The sequence below is a fragment of the Sinocyclocheilus grahami genome, unplaced genomic scaffold (genome assembly GCF_001515645.1).
Source record: "Sinocyclocheilus grahami isolate Dianchi unplaced genomic scaffold, SAMN03320097.WGS_v1.1 scaffold309.1, whole genome shotgun sequence".
Lineage (NCBI taxonomy): Eukaryota > Metazoa > Chordata > Actinopteri > Cypriniformes > Cyprinidae > Sinocyclocheilus > Sinocyclocheilus grahami.
This window is the reverse complement of record NW_015505488.1, coordinates 1,015,488-1,042,772: the sequence shown is the minus strand read 5'-3', so window position 1 is coordinate 1,042,772 and position 27,285 is coordinate 1,015,488. Positions and strand designations below refer to the sequence as shown.

The window sequence follows — 27,285 nt, the reverse complement described above, 5'->3', positions numbered from 1 at the left end:
TGTTTTTTGTTTTTTGTTTTTTTTCATTTTAAACGTTTTCTATGGATACACAGAGCACTTGTTGTCCTAACCATATCTTCTGTCCTTGAAAGACCCCATTTCTCAAGTATAATTGCTGTTACTATTATATGCTTGCAGGCCCGGTTCTACGGGGGTGCTAGAGGGTGCTAAGCACCCTCAGTTAAAGCTGTATCAATTACATTTTATTGAATATTTGGCAAACTATCCAGTGCGTTATGGTTTGCACTCTGGAGATCGATTTCTGTGTCAATGTGTTTTTGCAGCTTTGAGCAATGTAGCCAATCACGGGCGCATCTGTTGATTTCTTAAACCAGAGGCGCATTTCGTAAACCAAACAAGTTTTTGTTCTGGTATTGTGTTCAGAACAAATCATCTCATTATAACAAAGTGTTGATGCGTTGTGCAGCGTAGAGAACTTTATTGATAATAACGTATCTTTGTGAGATTGCGATGAACTATGAGTGACAGCTTTTTAGTGATTATGAAAGGTTACAGCACCCTCACTAATTTAAGAAGCACCCTCAGTGATTTGATTCTGGAGCCGGGCCTGTATGCATGCCTGCATGCGGCGATATAGACTCTGTGTTATTAGTTGCGGTTTCAGGCTACAGTACTCAGCACTGAAGCGGCAATGCATTAAAGAGCCATCAGCTTTCATACTGAAGTTTAATGTGAGGTCTCAACCTTACTACCAAAGCATTAGTCAATAAGTCTTAAACTGCATGAATATTAGATAAAGAACAGTATACCCAAGCGCATATAAGTGTTGTAACGTGTGTTTTGCACTTGGCTTTTGAATTTGGCTCCTGCTTTCATTCTCTTTGGCTTTGCCATGATTATTTAGGCCAGTTGGGTGGAGAACAGAAACACTATCAATTTAATGAGAAGAAGTTAATTAACATATGATCCTTGATAACCCACACAAATGTTCCAAAAAGACACTTGCTCCAAGCGTCTTATGCTGCCTCATAGTTGAGATTGGTTTTGAGTCATAGTAGAATATCCCTCTGATTCTGTGTTGTTTGTTGCTAACTAATCTGGTCATGTTGCAAGTACAAAAGAATCAGATCTTTATTTCTGATTTAAAGACATCTTTTTAAAAGAGTAGCCTAATTAGCCTACTTGTTGTGTCGCGTCCTATATTTCATTATGATGCACCCATATTAACACTAACAGTAATAATGACGCGCAGCATAATCTATAAGCATTCGCTGCCATTTTGGCTGATGGGACCCTAAATTCTGTGGCTCAGATAGATTAAAGGATTATCTGTCTTATCAAAGCTTTTTTGTCCTCAATTCTTCATGGGTTCTATAACCATATATGGGTGTTTCTTCAGCTATGGGGCAATTTTGGCCCTGTTGACTAGTTTAATTTGTCCAGCTGTATGTATATTGTGCATAGATAGATAGATAGATAGATAGACTGTACAGTACACTGCCATTCTACCAAGATTTTTTGATGTTTTTGAACCAGCAAGGTTCATTATCGCAGATTGACTCGTCTGCGATAATGAACGCGATATTGCCTAATTGTCAATGAACTACGGCTCTGTGTAGTAAATGCCGCTCCATCTGAAAGAAGGTGATGGAGATTTACTACTAATCACGGAACTGGCTTTACTGACGAGATGCGCATGACAATCACATGCAATTAATTGCACAGCCCTAATCTACAGCCATAAATAGTTTTCTAACACTTTTATGTCCATAAAGACACTGAAACCTTAATATCTTGTTATTCTAAGTACAGATTATATTACAATGCCCTAGCATTATATTATTTGTGAGCAGTCTGTAATTATGTCATTAAAGGTAGGTGATTTCGGAAAGACTAGCAATAGCAAGCTAGCTTTGAAAGCAAGATCCCCTCCCTGCATAATCACTCTCCAAAGCCATGCCTCCTCCTCCAGCTCTTCAGATGTTCAGGTGTGTTTACTTTCCTGCGATGTGTTGCTAGAGATGTGCATCTCTTGGAAACAAGTTAAGAGAACAAATCCATAGGAGTCCACAGATACTGTCATAGTGACTGCTTGTTAAAATGAAATGGAAAGTGACCTGAAGGAGGACATTCAGTGACCCTTCACAAGCTCTATGATGGTCCATAAACTCTGATTCCCCCGCAGAGAATACATTTCCTTTCTATTTTGTATGCCAGCATTCATTCCTTGCTGTCACTTTGATAATATGAGGCATGTCGCTCAAACGCTGACAAGCAGTAGACAGGTTCACCTCATCTGACTAGAGCAAAATAAAAGACCTGTTGTGTTCCAGATCCATGTTTTGAGGCAATTACCTCATGTCACAACTATAGTTGCATAATCCTATGATCATAATCATAATCATTATTATCATCCGTGTTCATTTGTGTTTTTATTTATAGGTGGCTGACTCATACATTTAAGCATCAAACAGCCTAGGTAGTCTAAAATAGAAATCCATTTTCTGATAAAATCAGAATGTGTGTGTCAAGCAGGTTGTGAATTATATAATCTGAGAGATTGCTTATGCCCTTTTTTTCGCCTGATGTCCCAGATGCCAGACTGAGTAAAGTTCTTTGAGAAAATTCCTCCCATGACCTGGGAAAACCAAACAGTCCTAAACTATTTGAACAGAAATCAAAAGCCTCCTGGCCTCTCAACGTCCCCACATCAGAAAGGATGTGTGTCTGTGTGCATTTGTGTGTGCATAATGCACCATAGGGAAAGCATATATTTGCATTGGTTTCACCTTAAAATTATTTGTTTGCACTGGGTTGCTGGGTTGATTTGACCAGTTTCGCTATGACACAACTGTGGCTCCATTACATGAAAGATTTTATTTATTTAGGCATATAGGATTAGGTTTTTGGCATTTGAAATATTGTTTGAGATTAAGCCTACAATATTTTAAAAAGTATGTCTGGTACAGTTTTTGTTTAGTCAAAAACACAGTGGTGTCATCATCCGAGCTTAGATTCAGACTGACAGGCCTCTGGTCAGTGGCGTGTAGCATTAGTCTGTGAGTGACAGACGGTTTGATGTATTTGAACAGCAGGGGAGTAATGAAGAGAAGGGACACATATTTATGATCAGGATTTTATATCACGATATCATATCAACATTGTAAAATAAATAAATAAAATAAATTGTAAACTGCATGAAGTGAATGGGAATTTGAGTCATTTTTAACTCCATATTCACAATAAAATATAAATAATTAAATGTGACTTATCAGACTTGACGGCTTATAATTACTGATATCAAACCTGATGTGACACATCTAACACCGCCATATTTGGTTTGAGAGCTACTGCAAAGTTTTTCAGAGGTTTTTTTTCATGACATGAATATTGATTTATTCATTGCACAAAGCTATTCTATACGTTTTTACAAATTATTTTAAATATAGTGCACAAGTCATATGACTAAATGTATGATATGTTTTAATTTTCTTCCTAATTAATTAATTTGGTTGATGCTCAGCAGCATCTGTCCCCATTCCCCTTCTTTATATCGAAATAAGCGTCTGGGATATTTTTCTGTATTCTTCTGATATATGGCATACAACAATATTTTTATGATATTTCTTATTCATTGCAGCATCCACCCCCATTCATCTTCTTTATATGAAAATAATGGCCATGACATTCTTACATTTTTCACCATTATGTTCCATGGAAGAATGTCATACAGGTTTGGAACAATATATTTTCTCATTTTTGGGTGAACTGTTCCTTTAAGAATATAGTTATCCAGTTGTCTTAGACATGGATACACTGAATTTAGATTTCTATGTAGATATATGATGCATGTGCCCTCGTCAGTCTTACTTAACAGTGTCTGTCTTAAAATATCATACCAAGTTTGTTGGAGACACTGGCCATCTGCTGATATCCTGCTGTTTGCCTTTGAAACTGCTAGACACAATTTCTTACTGTCAGTTTTCTTCTGCTCTGCTGTTATGAGACTGACTGACTCTCCTTTAGCGTTTAACACTGTCGTTTCATGAGTCATGTGCTTTAAAAATATACTAATGGTGGTCATGTTTGATAATCATTTCATCCCTGTGTAGCATGTGTCTAATTGGTTGAGCTGATGGTGTTATAGTTCACCCCGTGTTACAAAACTCTTGATCTTCCCTATGGAAAATGAAAGTAATGCACATTCGCATTCTGAAACAGGAATGGAGGAACAGAAAGTGAAAATTTCAGTCTGACAGCATGAATAAGTCCCTGACCTGACTTGCATTCTTTTGCTGTGTAAAGTCTGGTGCTATCGCTTCAGTGTCACTGTGGATATTTTTCGCTGTCAGCCTGTCAGTAGGCTCTAAAGGGCACACGTTACATACTGGAAAGTTGGACAAGAAAGCACTCATTCTCTTGCTCTCATTTGCTTTCTTTTCCATTTTTGACTATGTCTAAAACAGCCTAGGTCAGATGCCGTGACACCTGAGATTTTGACTATGTGTCATGCCACACATATTGTTTGAGTCTTTGATTTATGGTGTAATACGGTGCAGGTTTATCTGTTAACTGAAAGCACTGAAGCACTGAAGTACATTAGAAGTAACTCAACAGTACCGTATATGTTCATGCTTACCCAAGCAAAATTGTGTGTGTGTGTGTGTGTGTGTGTGTGTGTTTATGTCGCATAAGCTCCAGTGGAATTACGTACACAGGTGGAGTTGCTTTGTAAGCTCACTCTGGATTATGATGGGTAAAAAGACTCTTGCAGCAAGTTATAATAAACACAAAGCACTTGACTGAAGCTCAACTACAATTTCTTTGTCCCTGTAAGGAAACATATATTACTTAAAAAAAAAAAAATATCATTATTTAAAAAATCTGTTTTCGGTTCAATCCAAATTATAGCATATATTAATAAACAACATGTTTTTGTTTGGGTTGCAATGACATTGTGGCCAAAATATAATTATTTTCATGTTATGGCCAATAACCGTTAAATGGCACATATTAAATGTTTTGTCTGAATAAAAGTTTAAAAAAAACAAGTGAGTTTAGGCATCACAGCACAATCTATTTTGACTTTCATTTTGAGATTTACTAAAGGTTGCATTTAAAAGTATTACTAAATTATTAGTGTTTTTAAAGATTAACCTTAAGTGAGCATTAGATAATGGCAAAGATAGGCCTAATATAATGTAGAAATAGAGGAAATGCTTATCCAATATTTGCCAATATATCTAATATCAACCAATACAATAAATAAAAACAATATAATATCAGCTAAAAGGTTATGGTATCAATATATATTGTGCATCCTTAGTTGTTGTGCTGAAATCAAAACAAATAGTACTTGAATTCAAAAATATACCACATGCACTACCAATTGAGTGCCAGATCAGCATATTTGAATGATTTCTGAAGGATATTGTGACACTGAAGGCTGCAATAGCTGCCAAAAATTCAGCTTTTCCATCACAGGAATAAGTTACATTTTAAAAATACTTTCAGCTAGAAAACAGTTCTTTTAAGTTGTAATTTAAGTATTTTATAATATTACCTCTATCTTTTTGTCAAATAAAGGCAGTCTTGGTGAGAATAAAATACTTTTTTCAAAAACATAAAAAAATTATAAGATAATTATAAGATTTATCTTCTGGACTTATTGCAGAATTGTGGTGGCAAAAGTATAATACTAACACAATGTAAAGCATAAAATGTGTGCCGCGAGAGAATGCAGTAGATCTTGGCTTAACAATTTAACAGCTATTTCTAACAGGGTTAGCGATGTCTTCAGTGTGAGAAGCCCATTATTTTCCCACTCTTTCTGTAAGAACGGTGTTAATTCTATTGCTCTATATAGTGCTTGGTTTTCTTTGCTCTCCACATATTTATCATTTCTGTCTCACGCTGAAAATAATGTTGAATTGATAACTGCTAAAGACCTGCTGAGATGTGTGAGTGTCGTCTGTTGTGTGAAGTACAAAAAACAGCTTGTGTTCAAATCTTTATAAAACTGAGCAATTGTTTTGGATATTGAATACGAATATTGAAGGAATTTGTCTTATTATTTATCCTAAATGCAATCTACATACAGTGTTAGCGATTTATCATAAAGTGTCACATAAAACTGTCTCAGATGATAATTTAACACACCATCGTGTTTCTTGCAGTCATTTTACACCTCATTAAAGTCATCTGTTTTAGTTCTTATACACTTGCTAAATTAATTTTTAACAGAACCTTTTTTCCAATGTAAATTAGAACACATTAAATGTGTTATAAAGTATGGAAAGTAGACATAATTTGCTTAAGAATTTGCTTTTTTGAAGGGTTGTCAGAGTTCATGATCATAGACACTTAGCTGATTCATGTGTAATTCTCAGTAAATGTCATTATTTTCTGTCCTCTAAAAGGACATTTCAGGCAATAAAAGGCTGCAGCGTTATACCATTATCTCTAGGCTGTGCTGAAAGTGGATGTTAAAATGTGGCAGTGGAATAGGCCACACATAAATGTTTTTCCTTGGTACCCAAACAAGACTTCCTGGAAGAAAGACCAATTTCCCAGGTATTTAAGTGAATCATGGACCTTACACAGCATTCCATTTTAATACCTGCTCTTTGCTTTAATGATGATTTAAGTTGTAAAGTTAAAAATGCTTACCACCGAATTTGTACTATGCAGTAAATTGGACATAATTACCTGCATGTTGATGATTAGAGGAAAGGATGTAGGAAGTAGCCCATTCCTCCAGTGACTAAAGGCCCAGTTTAGTGTTCATGAAATTCAGGAGGTTTTTATTAATCCTATATATGTTACAAGTCCCCAAGAGAAATGAAAGGACACTCAGGACAGACACAGTTTTGGAGAAGCAGCAGAAAGAGATAGGGAAAAAAAGAGTGAATTACTCTATGTATTTCAAACATTTAATACCAGTTTTTGACATTTGAATCATCCGATTATCTCCAATTAGATTATGAGCCAAAACCACTTTAGGACGTCAGTTTTGATTTTCTTATCAAAACCCACCTCATTATGGTTAAATATGATGTTTGTTTAACAAGAAGTGATGCTTATCAATCACACGGAACCTGTTACTTTGCTTTATATAGAAAGAAACTGCATTCTGAAGAAGTTGATGGAAATTTTTTTCTGTTCTCACTGTGGTAGGGTACTCAGCCCAAACCAGCTGTCACAATACCTTAAAGGTGATTGCAAGATTTCTGCTGCCTTTTTGAGGTTTCCTGTGAGGGTTGTCAGTTCTGAAACGTTGCTATGAGCATACATGGATGCAAACATACACATGCAGTCTCTAAGGCAACGCGCAGTAAAAACACCACAGGGCCTTCCACTGGGCAGCACAACAGTTGGGATGGCGGTTTCTAACGGAACACGCGGTTTGCAGTGTGTACGTGTGCATGTGTGAGTACACTTCCTCAGATGGCCAGAAGCTCAGGAAACAGACCTCACAAACAAGCATTCATACACACACATATTTAAACTCCCGCTTTGATCTGAGGCATTGTAATGTAGGGACTGGTGAAAGTGACTCATTTTTTCCAGACAGACTCTATAATTGGTTGCTGGAGGATAGTGAGCCACATCTGTTGTGGTTCAAGCGTCTGTCTGGCTCGGTGTAGTGTGAGGTCTCTTCCTCTGGGGTTACTGACCTTGTGGCTTCAGCTCCATCCATCTGATACTGAAATGCAGCGCCAGTACTCAGATGTGGCGTGTCTCTGTATGTGGGCTTGATTGTGGGTCTATTAAAGGATGCATGCCCCTTCTGCATTTTAATGTGTGATCTGTGTTTGTTTGTTTTTCAGTGTAGAGACTGAGCATTGTCTGGATATCAGGCACATTAAGTAGTACTTGAGGAATTCCAGCTAACTCAAAGGTCACAGTCTAGCAGGTCGCTGCAGCTTTTGTTTCAACATCGACATCAAAGTGATGTTTCTCAGAAGTTGATAAGTGTGGTTTTCAGTGGGTTGGATTGGGTTTTTAGTTTTTAGTATATTCATAATATACTTCTTACAGTTTACATGATTCCCAGTTGTAATATTTATAATTGTTATATTGTTAATAATTTATTTGCAATTTTTTTAATAATTAATTTTAATATTTGATCTAAACAAATAGTTAAATCTTTAGGTCAAATTATTATTTCGTTTATCTTTTAATTAGGGCTGTGAATCAATAAAAATGAATCAGGGATTTAGCAATATAAAATCATGATACAGTTTGCACAGTTCCTATTTATAATATTTATAATTGTTATAATACCAATCATTTATTTTTTATCATAATATTTGACCTGAACATTTAGATTTTTAGCTTAAATTATTGTCTGGTTTATCTTTTAATTATGGCTATGAATCAACAAAAATGTAAGTGATGAATTTAATCAAATATTAAAATTTGTATTCAGATACATATGTTTAATCCCAAAATGAATGTAGAATAAATATAAAGGAGTATTTTAAATAATATTTTTAATGTCATTATTTTTAATGGCAAGTCATAATCGATATATAGATACTGACACCTATACCTCTATTTAATAGATTATTTTTGAATTTCTAAACAAAATCATTAACTATAGCCATTCAGTGTTATATCTGAAAGTCATCAAGTTAATAATAATCTAGTCTAGCCTATAATCTAGTCTAAACTGAAAATTATTAGAGTACTTAAGTAATAATGAATAATAATAACAATTAGAATAGTAGTTTAAATACATTTATGAAATTCACCATGTAAACTCATTATAATTTATTTAATTTTCATGCTAAATAGGTCAATGAGTAATTTACACAGTTTGATTGCATATTTCATATTGGTTTTCTATTATTTTTGTACTGTCAATTATTGCCATTTCCTTTATGCACATACCACTCCTGGTGTGTATATTATTATTATTATTAACAACAATATGAAATAATTATACTAAACATATTAAGTTATTAAATAATAATATTAATATTAATTATTTGGTTGAACACACTTTTTTTTTTTATATGCATGGTTTTACTCCCAAACTCCCTGTAATATTAGGAGGTCTGTATTGAGAACATAAAAGGCTGACATAAGCAAGGTCAGACTCAACACCTGTCAGTAACAGACTGGCCATGGTTTTTAGCTCTCTGTCATTGTCTTTCCAGCCTGCTGTACCGCATCAGAAATTACAACTAAATCTGAGTGCCAGACTTGCTACCGTCAAATCCCAGTTCTGCAAGACACATTTGGCACAATCACTGGAGACTTTTATCTCTTTCTTTGCTGAATAATCGTGGCGGGAACATTTTCAGAAGGGAAGACCACTTTTGGCGCACAGGCACACATCGTTTAATGAAACAATATTGTGTGTGTTTTAATAAGAGAATGGCAGAGGATGAGGAAAGCTGATGAGAGTGCCTGGATAAAGGCTTCATAATCTCAGAAGCTGCATGTGACCCACAGGGCTATTGCTGGGCTGCTGTCACACTTTTTGACAGCATATTAATAGGGATTTGTGCCCCAGATGTCTGCCGCTTCTGATAGGTGCCAGCACAGCATCGTCTGTTCGGAGCTCTGCCACTCCATTCCTCTCAAAAGCAAATCCCTTTTTTCTTGCTTTGTGTGCAAACCTGTCAAGAACTGGTGAATTACTCTGAAATTGAGTTCTCATTCTTCACTTGGAATATGTGTTCAGACAGCTTGTGCTCATAGTTTGGGAAGGTTGTGTGTGTGAATGCTCCTCCTTATTATACTGTATTTTTAGTATTACTATACATAGTATTCATTGCTTTATTTTAATACACTACTATTAATCTTGGAACATGTAATGTCAAATAACAGCAAATGCAGTATATGATTATTTCATATAGCAACAGCAGTGTTTCTGTAGACATCTGTTGCCCTTTGCTTGTTTGAATTAATCTGTGTTATTTTGGAAAATGTGGGGAAAATATGGGAAAAGGATGAAAACATAACACTGCATACACACTGCAACGTTTCTCATAGAAAAATATTCCTAATGTATTTCTGATGCTCTGTCTTCTTTAGAAGAGACTTTTCCTTGGGTTGAGTTTGCCACCTTGTGGCTCGAAAAATTAAATATCTCCCTGCTATCGAAATATTGTGAAAAATCGATTACTGTTGTTTTATATTACAAACTTGATTAGAAAATATTTACTTTTATTTTATACATATCCTAATATCCTTATATTATAAAATGTAATTTTAATAATAATACTAGACAATATTTTTTTTGTATTTATATATAATATTAATTTGTGAAAATTTGATTAGCATTGTTTTATATTATAAACTTGATTCGGAAATATTTACATTTCTTTTAAATAATATTGTTATATTATAAAATGTAATTTTAATAGTAATACCATACAAATACAATTTTAATTTATTTTTATTTGAGGTAATATTCACTGTAAAATTGCAAACAAATATAACAACAAATTTTGGAACTTACTTTACTTACTATTGTGTAATAGTATAATGAGCATATTATAATGATCATTTTTATTATTGTATTTCAGGTATACTCTTTTCCACACTGGTGTTTGGGCCTGCTTGTGGTTTCATCCTGGGATCTGTCTGTACCAACTTTTATGTGGATGCTTTGTTCATCGACACAAGTGAGTTTCAGTTCATCCTCTGTATCTCCAAATACAACACAAACACTCAGTTTAGAACAACAGAAAACTGCTGCAAGGCATTTTGTTTCCCACCAACACGGCTCTTGCATCTACTGAATAATTGAAAGCACAAGGCCTCGTATTCTGTCTCAGTGTCATGATCAATAATCAGCAAGTAAATCAAGTGAAAAAGAAAAGGACAAAAAGATTTTCACACTTTCACACTTAGGATGCTCATTTTCCTACTTGTTGAAAGTAAATGGACATCCCTTTCTATTTAAGTGGTTTGGTCATTTCAGCTATATCTATTCCACCAAATATAGCAATAAAATCTCTATAGGCAAATTTTTAGTAGAATAAGACTTACCGTAGCTCAGTAACTTCAATGACTTTGAACAGCACAATGGTTTTGATGTCAGATGTCTGTGAATTGCATCATGTATTTTGAAGCGGATCTTCTCACATGTCTGCATTTGTGAGAGATTTATCATTCTGCTACACATTATTCATGTATTTACCATCCTGTATTTGCTTTTCTCAGCTAAGCTGGACCTCACTCCTGATGACCCCCGCTGGATCGGTGCATGGTGGGGTGGCTTTCTCCTCTGCGGTGTCTTACTCTTCTTCTCAGCCCTCTTCATGTTCGGTTTCCCCCAGTCTCTGCCCGGCAAGGAGGTGGAGGGAGGTCTTGAGAGCGAACAGGCCATGCTGCCCTCGTCTTTACCCCAAGATCATGAGAAATCCAAACCCAGCAATGGAGTCCTGCAGAACTACCAGCCCAACGACAACAGCCTGTCCTGCTGCCAGCAGCTCCGAGGTCTCAGTGGCTCTAATCACTATATACAGTTACACAAGCGCTAAACGCTTCCTTTTCACTGAATCTATGACCTCCAAATTCACCGTGTGATGTTCAGTGTGCTCGTATTGAGATTAGTCTGGATACGGTTACGCTTGTCTTTAAAGAATAAGAAGAAATGCTAGACGCAAAGACCTGATGTGGGTCTTTTTCCTGATTAACGTGTATGTTAAATTGAAGGGTTGATCTGCTTAAATCTGTTTAAACTGTACCGGACATCTTCCTCTACTGACATCTAATTATACTTAATGATACACTGAGGAGGCAATTAGACAATTAGAGTTAAGTCGGACTTATTAGCAGGCCCACACAGAATCTGCACCCGCAGGAGTTTGTAGAAAGCTCAGCAGACACATCCCCATCCACTTATGTTTCAGCATTTAAAAAAAGGACTTATAAATACACATTAACTGAAACTAAATACAATAAAATATTTCATTTTCATTAAGTTTAAGTACTAAAATAACTAAAATTATATAAATCAAAATGTAATAAAAACAATATAGGCAATAGAAAAGACAAAAATGACTAAAACGGAAACTAAAATTAAAATTAAAACAGAAAATAAAGTCTAATTCAAAATATTAACAAAACTATAATAGTATCCTCTAATACTATAAAACTATAATGATACTAAAATAACACTGGCTGAAATAAAATATAAATATTAGATGACAAACTAAAACTAGTACTAAAATGACTAAAACTGAAATTAGATAAAGCTAAAATTAAAGCTAAATGGAAATATAAAAAATAATAAAAATTACAAAAGTTAATAACAATGACTACAACTTAAACTAAAATTAAAATGAAAACTGAAATTATAAAAAATAAATAAAAACTAATGAAAATATTAATAAATGTCATATAAATAATACTAAAATAACACTGTTATTTCTTGTCAGTGAAGTATATTGTGTAATTTAATTTTGCTTTTTTTACTCTCATGTTTCTTTTGAAATAAGATGTTCAATTAGACAAAGTAAATAAATAAATAAAATAAAGCCTGGTGGTTGGAGCACTGTAAAAAGCAATCATGCTGATAAAGAGTATTTGTGCCTCATTTTCTTGAAACAATATAAATTTGCTCAAAAAGCAACAATGTGCAAGATATTAAGACTTATGAATGAAATAATGTATTTTATAGCAGTGAGGAGAGGGGGACAAAATTTGATTGATTTGATTTAAAAGATTTAAGACATTATGGAGAAAAACATATTTTCTTTGGAGTAACATGCAAAAAAAAAAAAAATCATTAGTTTCTGGGTCTGCTTATTAGAGTCGAGGCTTTAAATATGATTCCAGCCAGACATGAAGCACTATGAGTTTTACATGCAAACTGTCACTCTCCGGGTTCATACTCCCGTTCTTGTTTCTCGTCTGTTTGTCTGTAAATATAGTAATTGTTATACTGGCATTGTGCTATACTTGTAAGGCTCTCATTTTGTACACCATCATCCATCAATCATGCAAGATCTGATTACATACTAGCTAATGTGATGCATTACTAGCAAAGAAGCCATGGCAGCACAAGCTGAAGGCAAACACACAAGACTGCACAGCAATAATGCAGGCAGCTGATTTGTCCAACATGGTCGATGCATTTTTCAAGGTTATGCCATCTGGTATAAATGCAGTCTCAGTCGTGATGTTTCAGACACATCTGTCAAGTATATCAATCAAAATGATGGCTCCTCAGAATGTATCCGCAGCTCTGCTGCAGCACTTTAGAAAAGAAACAGGAAATTAGGAGGTGAATAAGTCCTAATTCATCGGTTTCTTCATTCAAGTCTAACAAACGTCAGTCTTAACTTTTATTGAATGCTATAGACCAGACTAGTCTGTCATTACTCTGTATTTTGGGCTCACTCACTCTCTCTTCCACCCTCCCTGTCTCTCCACTCTGTCGCTTCCTTTTTCACTCCAGTTATTCCCAAGGTGACCAAGCACCTGCTGTCAAACCCAGTGTTCACGTGTATTATCTTAGCTGCCTGTATGGAGATTGCTGTTGTGGCTGGCTTTGCTGCCTTCCTGGGCAAATATCTGGAGCAGCAGTTCAACCTCACCACCACCTCTGCTAACCAGCTGTTGGGTGTGTATGAAACATATACTGTAGGCATGCACGAGTACACAGATACATTGAGCTTTTTGTCCTGTTCTTTTTCATTGCAGATTTTTAGCAGATTGGTTTTTTTTTGTCATTTTTCTAAAGTAATTTTTAATGCAATTGCAATTAATTTTTGTTATTTTTTTGTCTAATAGTTTTTCATTGCATTGTTTCCTAATTTAATTTTAATTTAATTAATTTTACTATTTTTTTCTCTAATACAAATTAATGCAAAATATTAACAGAAAAATGTCAATTTCCCCTATTTTTAATATTATATACTAATTTAAAAGAACTTTTTTTTAATTATTAGCAGAAAATGTGTGTATTTTTAAAATTCAATAGCATTTTTTTTTTTTATCTAAAATATTTTTTTCTAGTAGTTTCGTTGAAAAATGTTGCAGATTTCCCCCTATTTTTAGCGTTATTTACTGTTTTACAAATTGTAATTTTATTTGTAAGAGAGAGAGAGAGTTTTTCCATTGCAAATTATGCATTTTTCATTAAAACAATTTTTAGTTAAATAAATTTGTATTCCCAGATTTTCAAGACGTTCTCAGACTTTTAGAACGGACTTTTATCTTAACATGTTCATCTTTGACTCTTACCCAGTAAACCTGAAATTGCACAAACTATAATTTAGAGTTATAACATTTGCATTTATTTATTTAGCAAAAGCTTTCATCCATAGCGACTTACAAATGAGGAATACAGCAAAAGCAATTTATCAACATCTGAAGTGCCGCAATACAAAGAAAAGTACAAAGATAAAAGGTTATACAGGTACACAGCAAAGCTTTATTTGACATAACACATTATTCTGTCGATATTCTCTTCATAAACAGGGATGACGGCCATCCCGTGTGCCTGTCTGGGCATTTTCTTGGGAGGTTTGCTGGTGAAGAAGCTGAACCTGTCTGCTCTGGGAGCGATTCGAATGGCCATGCTGGTCAATCTGATCTCCACGGCCTGTTACGTGTCCTTCCTCTTCCTGGGCTGTGACACAGGACCTGTCGCTGGGGTGACCGTCGCCTATGGCAACGAGTACGGATGGCTCAGCTGCTTTTTTCTCCTCACAGCCTTGTTATTTTTTGTGCCATTTATAATGTCTTTGTGACAAGTCTACATGCTGAAACCTCTATTTTAGTGTAGTATGTATGGATGAGTCAGGTTGAGTATTTTATAGATTTTACTGGTTTTAATACAGTAATACAATCCAATTTATTTTCCAGGCCCACATGGAATCTTTGCTTATAGATCTGCACAGATAGTGGTGTGATTCTGATTGATCTCAGTGACTTGAATGCTTTAAATCTGTTCATTTGTTGATCCTTTTTGACGTTTTTGTCATTACACCAGTAGGTGGCAAAAATTAGTGTATTTTCCTGTTTTATTTTTTCTCATTTTATGTATAATATTCTTCTAATACAGTATAATATACTTCTAATACAGTTTTTGTTGCAGATTATTATTCCCTATTTTAGTATTATTATTATCTATGAATATTTATTATTTTTATATTCTGAATTAAATAGCAGAAAACAACTTTACAAAATTTACAATCATTTTTACTATTTAATATATTTAATTATTAGAATGTTTTTCCTTCTTTTTAATGCCTCACTATTTATTTCATTGCAAATTATTAGCAGAACAATTTTATGAAAACTTGTTTTAGTGAATTGGATTTTGAATCCCTAATTTTTATCATTTTTTACACATTCATAATCCTTCTCTGATTGAAACTGACAAACTAAACGAACTTACATGCCCCTCTTGTTCACTCGGTCAGCAGATGTTTCGTTCATTCAGTTTATTCGTGAACAAGATGTCAGTGCTGCTCTGTTTAGTTCAGGCTCAAAGCAGAGACTCGTCCAGTATTTGTTCACTATTTCTGTGTAAACCATCCCACGCTATTGGTTCTTCCCCAAAATGAGACCAATTCCATCCCCAAAAGTCAAACAATTCCATCTGGGCCTGCTAATATCTAAGCTGTAAAACAAACAGGGCTGTAAATCCTGAGGTTAGTGATAAATCAGATGAACTCACTGACACTAAATATATCAAATGCAACACAAAGGAACTGGCTTCAAACAGGTGAATGTGTGTTTTTGTGTATATAGGACACTGCAAGTAGGCCAGAGACCGGAAGCCCCCTGCATGAGTCATTGTAACTGCTACACTTCATCCGTTAGCCCCGTTTGTGGCTCCAATGGTGTGACCTACTTGTCCTCCTGTTTCGCTGGCTGCACCAGAGCCATCAGCACCAGACTTCCACCTCCTCTCTCTCAGGTCATTACCCATCTCATTTACACAACAACGTTTGTCTCTCGCTCTTTCTTTCCTATTTGCTGTCAAATACTCTTTGTATGTCTGTTTTTCTTGCTCTCCGCTCATTTTCTGGACAGCAGCACACGTCCAGTGTGGGTCATTAGAAGCAAAGCCCACATCGCTCCTCAGATATACAGTATGTCGGAAAGGACACAGCGTTCTGCCTGCCAGGCATCTTAATGGCCACTGCAATATGGGCCTCTGCACTCATTACCATACAAAGCAAATGGTCCAAACTGGAATAGATGAATCCAAGACAACAGTCACAACCATTATCGTAATTGAGCACTGGCTCACGACATGAATGTACCAACTGGTGGGTTTAATGAGCCTGTTCTTGCTAGAGTTCATGGGTGCATCAGTTCTCTGTAGATAAAATTGACTATAGCACATTTAGACAGCCCCCGTTTGTGGCTCCAATGGTGTGACCTACTTGTCCTCCTGTTTCGCTGGCTGCACCAGAGCCATCAGCACCAGACTTCCACCTCCTCTCTCTCAGGTCATTACCCATCTCATTTACACAACAACGTTTGTCTCTCGCTCTTTCTTTCCTATTTGCTGTCAAATACTCTTTGTATGTCTGTTTTTCTTGCTCTCCGCTCATTTTCTGGACAGCAGCACACGTCCAGTGTGGGTCATTAGAAGCAAAGCCCACATCGCTCCTCAGATATACAGTATGTCGGAAAGGACACAGCGTTCTGCCTGCCAGGCATCTTAATGGCCACTGCAATATGGGCCTCTGCACTCATTACCATACAAAGCAAATGGTCCAAACTGGAATAGATGAATCCAAGACAACAGTCACAACCATTATCGTAATTGAGTACTGGCTCACGACATGAATGTACCAACTGGTGGGTTTAATGAGCCTGTTCTTGCTAGAGTTCATGGGTGCATCAGTTCTCTGTAGATAAAATTGACTATAGCACATTTAGACAGCTAATAATGACTCATTTAATTTACACCAGTCCACTAAATTAATATTTACATTTTTTTAAATAAATCCTTGTTTTAATTTAATGTTCAATGGTGGCATATACTGAATGATTTAAAGTAGATTATTATTACTGTAATATTTGCATATATCAGAAGGCAAAATTATGAGCATAATTACTGTTTTATTTTATGAGGAGAATATAAATGACATAATTACGACATAAAAACGACAAAGTTATTTGCTGGCTGTGTAGTGATTGTGATGGTTTTTACTTTCAGAACGTGGGAAATGTAGTGTGGGAAGGAAACTAGTACTCTGGTGATGGGGCCCTCTGGTGGCCCGAAGAGAGAGTAACAGGAGCGCTCTCCGTGACACAGCTAATAATGACTCATTTAATTTACACCAGTCCACTAAATTAATATTTACATTTTTTTTTTTAATAAATCCTTGTTTTAATTTAATGTTCAATGGTGGCATATATTGAATGATTTAAAGTAGATTATTATTACTGTAATATTTGCATACATCAGAAGGCAAAATTATGAGCATAATTACTGTTTTATTTTATGAGGAGAATATAAATGACATAATTACGACATAAAAACGACAAAGTTATTTGCTGGCTGTGTAGTGATTGTGATGGTTTTTACTTTCAGAACGTGACGGTATGCGCGTGTATCTCTGCGTACAATGACTTTGCCACGGCTGTGCCAGGCAAATGCCCACGTCCCGGCTGCCAGGAGGCCTTCCTCACCTTCCTGTGTGTGATCTGTGCCTGCAGTATGATCGGAGCCATGGCCCAGACGCCCTCCGTCATCATCCTCATCAGGTGACTTACTTTCACATATTACACACTAAAATGAGAGGGAAAAAACAGCTCCGGTGTTATGGCCCGTACAAACCAAGAGCGATAACTATAATGATAACCATGATAGCGTTATTTATTATAAGCGTGCACTGGAGTGTTGTCGTCTGCAGCTTTAGATGCTCAAGCTATTTAATGCAGAAATAATTATATTTGGCTCTCAATGTTTTTATCGTCCATCAGCTGGAAAGATGGTTTTGAAAGTGATTCCAACAGTTCCCCTATCTATCTATCTATCTATCTATCTATCTATCTATCTATCTGTCTGTCTGTCTGTCTGTCTGTCTGTCTGTCTATCGTTCTATCTATCATCTATCATTCTATCTATCTAACACCTATCTATCATCTGTGACTTAGAATGAATATACTGTATGCTCACCAAGGCTGCATTTGATCAAAAAGTCAATAAAAACGGTTTAAAATAACTGTTTTCTGTTTTAAAATATTTTAAAATGCAAGTTATTCCCCTACTCTTTAAATCATTGATTTGGTGCTCAAGAAACATTTCTTATAATTATCGATGTTGAAAACAGTGTGCTGCTTAATATTTTTGTTGATAATATGTTTTCAGTATTCTTTGATGAATTGAAAGTTCAAAAGAACAGCATTTATTTAAAATAGAAAACTTTTGCAACATCATAATGTCTTTACGTTCACTTTTAATCAATTTAATGCATCATTGCTAAATAAAAGTGTTAATTTCTTATAAAGGTAAACTGGTAGTATAATAAATAAGTAAAATAAATTATATATTTGATAAATATGTATACGAGATTTTTTTCCCTTTTAAATCTGAGTGGACATTTACTTTGAATTTGCTGTGTGTGTGTGTGTGTGTGTGTGTGTGTGTGTGTGTATGAATATGGATATGTTTTAGTGGTCAATATGTTGACTTGTCTCTTGCTCTTTTAGAACTGTGAGCCCCGAGCTGAAGTCTTACGCTCTTGGAGTTCTTTTTCTGTTACTGCGACTGTTAGGTGAGATATCGCAGCACAGCATAACCACATTACAACTCAAACTACATGCTTTCACAGTAAATTGTGGAGAGTAGTCTGTTTGCCTCACTGAAAGAAGCAAAGTTCATTTGCCACTTCTGTTTAAAAAAAAAAGAAGAATAGTTTTCTAGCAGCCAAATTAAAGCTGTTTGTCATGATTAAGAAGTTCTCAACTTGCATTATTATTCAGAAAATTAAGACTTGCTGCATTCTCTCAATATTGCAAAACACTTGTTTTATGTGTAAAAGCAGATCAAAATGTCTGTTTTGTCTTCAAAATGCAAATCTCAAATGATACATAAACGATCTTTCAGGGTTCATTCCTCCTCCTTTGATATTTGGCACGGGGATCGATTCCACATGCCTTTTCTGGAGCACCGAGTGCGGGGACAAAGGCGCCTGTCTGCTGTACGACAACGTGAGCTACCGGCACCTGTACGTCAGCATGGCCATCGTCCTCAAGGTCATGGCGTTCCTCCTCTACACAAGCACCTGGCAATGCTTGCGCAGAAACTACAAGAAATACATTAAAAACCATGAAGGATACGTTACGCCCACGGAAATGTTCTCGTCCACCGTTAATCTGGACAGTCTCGGAAAGGACAGCAGTCAGAGCCAAGTCAACAGGACTAAATTTATCTATAACCTGGAGGATCATGAGTGGTGTGAAAACATGGAGTCCGTTTTATAGTGGTTTCATGCTAATTCAAGCATCGTTCTACTGAAGGATCATCTTTTGAGTTTATCTCTTATTCCAGGACTGTTGTTGTGCTTTATTGTAATCTCCTTCAAACTCTTCTACTGGGTCCATCTGGTTTTTAGAAGTACTTTCAAAGGTGTTTCTCCAGTGCCAGTAAAATGTTGTAGTAGTTAGCTGAAGGCGTCTACTTCAATGCCTGCCTGACTGTGTAGCTGGTTTGCTAACTTCACACAGCTGTGCATTAGCTGAAGTCATACACAAAATGTTTTTCGAGTAAAAAACTATATATACAACTAAGATAAGCAAGTTTAACCCGTCATCTATCATCTGGCTGGTTGATGCTGGTTATGTTCCCATCCCAGTCCGTTATTATTATGGGGATCATTTAGTACATCACATTGTTTATTAATTCTAATATATAATTCTATTGTATACTACATACTGCAATTTTATACAATATATACAGTATATATATATATATATGAAAACAATATCAATTATTTCTCAAAACATTCAAAGGGGTGTTTGAGAGATGTTTTTTTTTCTAAGTGCTTTTTGCAGCATTTGCTTTCTTCTGTTTTTAATTTATATTGTTTATTAAGGCCTATAATGTCTTAATTTTTTAAGGTTATTGATACTGTACATTATTAGCATCTTATACAGTTGTGCAATGGGAGAGTGTATTTATCAGATAGAGAATGTTTATTTGTAGTTTTATTAATGAATATAAGAATGCCTCTTTATTCAGATGACAATAATGGCGTTTGGGACTTGACTTTGGGGATATTGGGACTGACATCAGAGGAGAAGTATTGGGAAAAGGCGATTTTATTAAATGGCAGAAGACTATTGGCATTCATAAGTGTTGCTCTCATCTCGCTGTAGAGCAAATAACGTTCTGATGATCAGGCTGGGCCTTGGTATTTGAGTTTGATGAAGAATGAAATTGTATACAATTATAATGTTACATGTAAACTGCGTTTCAGCTTTGGATTGAGATTAAACTATTTTATTTCACTTCACTGCAATAAAACATGGCACTGTGGGTTCTTAGAAGATTAGAAATAGTGCTGTATACAAAAGACACATTGGGATGAAAACTGTTCATGATGAATTTCTGATTTCACATTATTTGGATTTCCCATAAAGCTTCAAAGCACATCATTCTTGTTTTACAGGCGTCGCTGTGGGTACAATTTAAGCAGTGTACTTTTCATATAATTTTTTTATGGCAAAATAACTTATTTTATTCTGCAAATAAATTATTTTTCAGAAAATCTCAGATTTTACTCTGTGGTTCTTTTTTTTAACTAAAAGTTTAAATAGTTCAATTTAGCATTACATCACTTGCTCACCAATGATCCTCTGCAGTAAATGGGTGCCGTCAGAAACCAAACAGTTGATAAAAACATCCCAATAATCCACAGGTAACATAAAGCACCATTAACAAGTGAAAACAGTTCTAAACAAATGGGATGGACTTTTTCACTGGAGGAAGCGTCATTATGGATTTTGGCCAAAAGCAACTGTAAAAAATGTGTTAATGATGGGGTTGTTTCTTACAAACATGCAGCTTTTAACTTCACAAGATTTTTATCAGCTGTTTGAACTCTGATTCTAACGGCACCCATTCACTGCAGAGGATCCATTGGTGTGCAAGTGGTGTAATGCTACATTTCTCCAAATCATGAAGAAACAAACTCATCCACAACTAGGATGGCCTGAGGGTGAGTACATTTTCAGTAAATCTTCATTTTTGGGTGAATTTATGGAATGGAATTTCAAATCTTTTATCAGCAGAGCGTTAGGCAGAATCTACTCTGAAATAGTTTTTTTATGTTAATATTCACAAGGATTTTTTTATTTGATTTTCTTTCATACAGTTTTTGATTCACATCAAAATAAGAATAAGAGGATGCATTATAGTGTAGATGTAAATGGACCCAATTTGGTTATTTATAAAATCAAGGGCAAAATGGAGAGAAGATGACTATAAGCCATGTGACTGCTGGAGTGAGATTTCCACTCTATGGAAAAAGAGATTTGATTCAGAATGGCCTTATTGCATTTGTGTGTGTCTCCTTCCGGTATTAAAGTCCTTGCTTTACCTTCTCCTCTTGAGTTACTACAACCTGCAGTTCAACCAAGGAGTTATTAAAAGTACGGACACCAGGGTTGGGTACCGTTCACATTTTAACCGGTACGGTATCGGTACCTGAACTTTACTCTCTGTGTAATTACAAAACCATTTATTTCAGTGAAAATTAAGTCCAAAAGTCTAAATTTCAACATTGTGAACAATAGGGCCCTACAAACTTTTTTCTTTCTTTCTTTCTTTCTTTCTTTCTTTTTTTCCCCAGAAATTCTTGTTTTAATTTTTCTGAAAATCAAATGAAGGCATTAAACATTTATTTTAAATCAAATTAAAAATTAAACCCTTTTATTTTTTGCCAAACAAACTGAGGTTTACTGTTGAAATTAATATAAGGAAGAAAAATTGTGTGAATATACCTTTAAAAAATATATACCTTTATTTTGACAGGTTGCCATGAAGTTTCTGTGTGTATACAGTATGATGATGCTAGTTTCCTCAAATGAAGCGGTAAAATTATTGTGAAGTGACTCTCACAGCAGCTCTGGAGATCAAGTTGTTGTGTTCATGCCGTCATTGAAACTCAGCGGCCGAAAATCTCCGCAAGCATCACGCGTGCTTCAGCATTTGTGTGGTAAACAAAACCGCGTTTTTTATGAATGGCCTCCACGATCCCGTCCGCGTTTTCGCAGAAACCATATGGCCCCAGAAATGTAACCACAATTCAGAACATTTCGGCTTGCCCTGTGTGTTGTTTGAAGAGTTGCAGGGTCTCTCTTTCTCTCTCTGTAATGCAGGGATGGGCAACTGGGGCCCGCAGTGTCTTTTAGTTTGGCCCGCTGGATCATATTAGACTCGGATGATCAATTTTAAAACATTTGAAAAGCAAGTCACGTAAAGATTGCTTTCAGTTTATGATGTTAATACTATCTCCATTGGTATTGAAGGTGGGAGAGAGCGCTGTACATTCACTCCCCCCACTACAATCCCTGCCGGTACGAGACTCGAACCCGCAACCTTTGGGTTACGAGTCCGACTCTAACCATTAGGCCACGACTTCCCACCAAACATTCATTAACATTAGCAAATAATAAATGAAAAACTGACCATGAAAACAGTATTTTCAAGTCAAGCTGGTAAATCTTTTTACCAAGTTCAAGGGGATACCCATATGTTTGGAAATCTGTATTTTATTTAAATCGCCATCACACCACTGCTCACAAACACTGGGGACGCCAGAGTTGCACTTGCCTCAAATTTCAAAGGTAAAATTCATAGTCAACTAAAGTGTTTTGCCAAATGCATGACAGAAATGTTTGCACTGGACTATGTTCTTATTAGGGTTTCCGCGGGTCCTTAAAACATCTTTTGCTATATGGATTAATATGACAATTAAACTTCAAAAGGCTACAGTTTCACTGAATAAACTTGAGCGCTGCACGTCAGCTTTGTGTACTGCGGTTACCGGGGAAAGCACTATATGCGCAGTTCCAAAAGTGAAACCTGCTGGCAGAGAACGAATTTGCTTCTTCAAAAAGCCCATCTGCTATTTTTGCTACATATTTTTAAATGTAAACCAGTGGATCGACAAAAAGCTAATGCATTATAAAATCTAAACAATTAAGACACTAAGATGTATATATTTGACCTTTATTTGACCCTCTAACTCTAACACTTTCTATTCTATTTTAATTCTTGTCATTTGCACTTATATATTGTTGCTCTTTTGTTAGTTTTGACTGCTTTTATTGTCCTCATTTGTAAGTCGCTTAGGATAAAAGCATCTGCTAAATGACTAAATGTATATGTATGTTATTTAATATAATAATTAATTGATAATAATTGTTTAAATTAATATAATAATTGATACTTTTGACTCCTCCCTTTTCTTAAAAATTGTTTAAAGGCTGAAATGTGAAGTGCAGATCTTAAAAAGGTCTTTAAAGGTCTTAAATTTGATTTTTTAAATCCTGCAGATACCAGGTTATTTTATAGTACCATTTGGAATAACTATTTTTAACTGTCCTTTTAGGTCGTTTTGAGAATGTTCTGTAGGCTACTAATAAAAAAAGGACCTCTGTATATTTGTTTGTTGCAAATTTACAGACAATGCAATTGAAATGTTTACATTGGCTTGTCGGGGTAATATTTCTGTCCACTGACAACAAAGTTGTCCTTCTGAATTAGCATAACTGCACAAGTTTTATACTTAATAAAATCTTTAAAAACAAATTACATTAGTTATACTTTAATTTCCTTCAGTAAAAAGGAAATGGAGTAAGACGGTGTAAAAGGTGTGTGGACGTGGATTAGTAATCTGGCCCCTTGGTATAAAGGAGAAAAAATGCTGGCCCTCGTCACTATCAAAGTTGCCCATCCCTGCTGTAGCGTATGTGCCCAGATGCGCTCTCAGGTACCGAAATTTGGCACCGATTGATTTAACGTGAATCGGTACTCGGTAGTATCGGACGCAATTCGGTCGGTACCCTTAAAAGTACCGAGTTCAGTACCCAACCCTAAAGGTTTCTTTTTTCATATAACCTTAAGCTTGTCCTGAAATAAAGAAACTACTTGATCTATTGTGGATATGAAGGTGAAAAGCATAATAATTCACCATGGGCCTTTGAAATTAAACATCTCCAACATCAGAGGCTATACCGCTACTGGATAAAAAGGCTTTCTTTAGATATATCCTTTTCTTTACAACAAAAGGTCATATATAAACCTGACAACCTTACAGTTTTTTTATTTAACTAAATAGGGGGGGGGCAATGGTTGTGTGTATGTTTCTATGCACAAAGCATCTGTTTCGCTTTGTTTCACATAATAATCCATCATTGCTATGTCTATCCCACCAAACTGTGCATAATTAATTTGAGGATTCATTACAGTGCCTAGTTTCTCAGGAGACTGATGTGTTTGCGTGAAAATGCACAGAATACTTTATGTAAATAAGTAATTCAAAAGAGTTGATGTTCTGCTGCAGTGCTTTAACTGAAAAAAAATGCTGAATTTATGGTTTTGAAAATTATCTTTCGAAACCACTGCTCAGGTTGTCCATAATAATCAAACCACCTATCGTATTCAGCTGAAGTTACCCTGCTGTGGCACAAACATAAATCAAAAATATGACTGACACGCTTCAAGTGGCACTCATAATATTTGAGAGAGAAGCAGGAAGGGTGGATTATCAGTCGGCTCTTTGTGTTGTACATTTTTGATATTTGGTTCAAAGTAGATGTTGAGAGCAGCTCAAATGCTCAAATACAGTGAAAAAAACAAGGAGCTTGACGCTTCATGATCAAAACTGAAGAATTTTTTCTCCCCAAAACATGCAAGCAAAAGTAAACTATGATCTGAACATTAAACAAATGTCTAATGTTCTTGAATATTCTCTCATTTTAACTTTGTTTGTTGTCCATAGATATACTAGCAGATATTTTATAAACATTACAATATATAATTGCATGTTGTGCAATTGCAATTTTTTACGATACGGGAAAAGATTACAGAAAGAGGTTTTACAGATGAGGGAAATGGAAAAAGTGTCAGCTTTTCTCCAAAGCATTTTTCACTTATTCGTTTCAAAATAACATCTTACATAAAAATTACATTGCAAAAGTATTTTCCTTCCCAGTGGCTGAGGACTGAGCAGTGTGTGTGTGCGGAGGCAGGAAGAGACTATTTAAAAGAAATTTACAAATGGCCGCGCCCATTTTTACGACAAGAAAAAGGTGGATAAAGAACCTTTTTTTGGAATAGAAACGTTCCATGGATGTTAAAGGGGCCATGAACTGCTTTTTTATTATTTTGTACTGTTCTCTGAGGTCCACTTATAATGATTTTTACATCAAAAAATATCATAATTTAGAAGTAATAGGCTATTTTCTGTTCTGTTTTGACCCCCCTCATCGGAACGTTCTATTTGAAGAGGTGTGGCGGATTGTAGACTCGGAAGTAAACGCCCACTGCTATGATTGGCTAACAGTTTGACAGCCTACATCCTTCATAAATGGACACTGATGTGAATTAGGTTAAAAATGCATAACTATTTGTACATATCAGTAAAAACGATCTGTAATAACAGACAAAGTAATAGTGACCACATAATAAAAACAGTTCTACCATGAGAACTCTCTAAAGATTTTAGCATGGTAATGGATATGACAATGTTAATGTATTTGGTCTTGGCGGAATAGATCTGCTACGCTGCTGCTGTTGGTTATTGCTGTATTTTTAGATTATTGCTGCCTCAAGCGAATGCTAATCAGCCATTTAAATGTAAAGCAGCAAGCTCATTGGCTGCGTATGCAACATGAACCAAACAGCTCGTGACAAGTCATTTAATGCTAAGAATATAATCAGTTACGTTAAGGACCCATCAGCCTGCGCCATCTAGAGTTTCATGAAAGAACTTGGTATTTATCCTACTCAAACTTGTGTGGTGCGACATTACTGTCAGATCCACATAGTCGGCACAGCATCGTCTTTAAATTTCAATCTTTCTGAAAATCCTGTGTCGAATTGTGCCTTGTTTGTAAACGAATCCACAGTAAAATGAAGTGAACAAAGGACCAAGTTCTTACTGTCGTGTTCTGGAGTTTCATTAAAAATAAAGTTCATCCACTCTTTCCTAATGCTGGGATCAGAAGGAAGACAATGCAATGCAAAGACTGCGAATCAGTGGGCAGGGCTTAGCAGGCAGTGATGTAGGAGCAGGCATTGATCTTCTTCTGTGGAGGCAGGGTTTAGCCACATTATTACATCATAAAGTGGCACATTCCACAACCTGTCATTTTGGCATATTGGCTTCAATACAAGCTGTTTTTAGACTAATGAGAAAGTTTTGAGTTCTGAAACTTACCGGATATTTATATAGTACAATGACCTCATATTTGTCAAAAGATCAAGGGAATTTTGATTTCTTAGTTCATGACGCCTTTAAAGGTTATTCGTGGAATCATAGGTGCCAATAAAGAACCTTTAAGATTTAAGCATTTTGGCCTAGATATTAAACACACACACATAAACAAAATGTTAATCAAAAGGTTTTCACAACCCATCATGCATACAGACTCCCTATAAAGCAATTGTGAGAACAAATTAAAAATATGGCAGAAAGATGACCCCCTTTTTCATTTCCTTACTCTTTTCTCCACGGACATCACCATTTCTAGGCCATCTCTGGCAGCACAAAGCACACGAATGTATCAGAATGATTCAAATAAGATTCCTTCTGCTTCTTTCAGAAATTCACTATAGGGTTGTGGGCACAAAACACCACTTTTGTGAGCTCATTTGCAAATATTCTCAGAACCTTGACAAAGAAAGAAAATTACAGATCTTAAGCTGACAAAATAGCAAAAGTTAGTATAATGGCAAGATGAACTTGATGCAGGAATTCATAAATAATCATGAACAACCATCAGCTAATAGGTCGAATATAGGTGAAGTAGGACAGTTTACTCTTGTATCATTGTATGTATTCTTCCATTTCTAAAAAGAGTATTAGGTTTATCCTCAATATGCATGATGGGATGACAGCGGTGTATGATGATATTTGAATAATAAAAATAGAATAAATAGAATAAAAATCCCTTTACTGTTATATCAGTATTTCCTAATACAAACTTACATTTGCCTACACAAGCAGCATATTTTCATAAGCAGTGAGGATGTTGGACCTGACAAGAAACAGTGATATAAACAGTACATCTTTCACGGCGCGAGAAGCGTCTTCATTTGTAGGTTTAGAAATGATATGCCAGGATTGTTTCAGTGTATTCCTGAGCTTGGAAGAC

General features: G+C 35.6%; 1 protein-coding gene across 1 annotated transcript in view; it reads left to right on the top strand.

Annotated features, from left to right (window-relative positions):
• The window catches only part of LOC107601651 (solute carrier organic anion transporter family member 3A1-like), a 53,944-nt gene extending 34,112 nt beyond the window's left edge, over nt 1–19,832 (top strand). The window contains exons 4-11 of the mRNA XM_016293908.1: nt 10,503–10,601; nt 11,143–11,418; nt 13,385–13,549; nt 14,410–14,608; nt 15,688–15,856; nt 17,489–17,661; nt 18,610–18,674; nt 19,007–19,832. Coding sequence (XP_016149394.1) covers nt 10,503–10,601; nt 11,143–11,418; nt 13,385–13,549; nt 14,410–14,608; nt 15,688–15,856; nt 17,489–17,661; nt 18,610–18,674; nt 19,007–19,383 — 1,523 coding nt within the window. The 3' untranslated portion in view covers nt 19,384–19,832. The remainder of the gene's footprint in view (nt 1–10,502; nt 10,602–11,142; nt 11,419–13,384; nt 13,550–14,409; nt 14,609–15,687; nt 15,857–17,488; nt 17,662–18,609; nt 18,675–19,006) is intronic.
• Nucleotides 19,833–27,285: the final 7,453 nt, after the last annotated feature.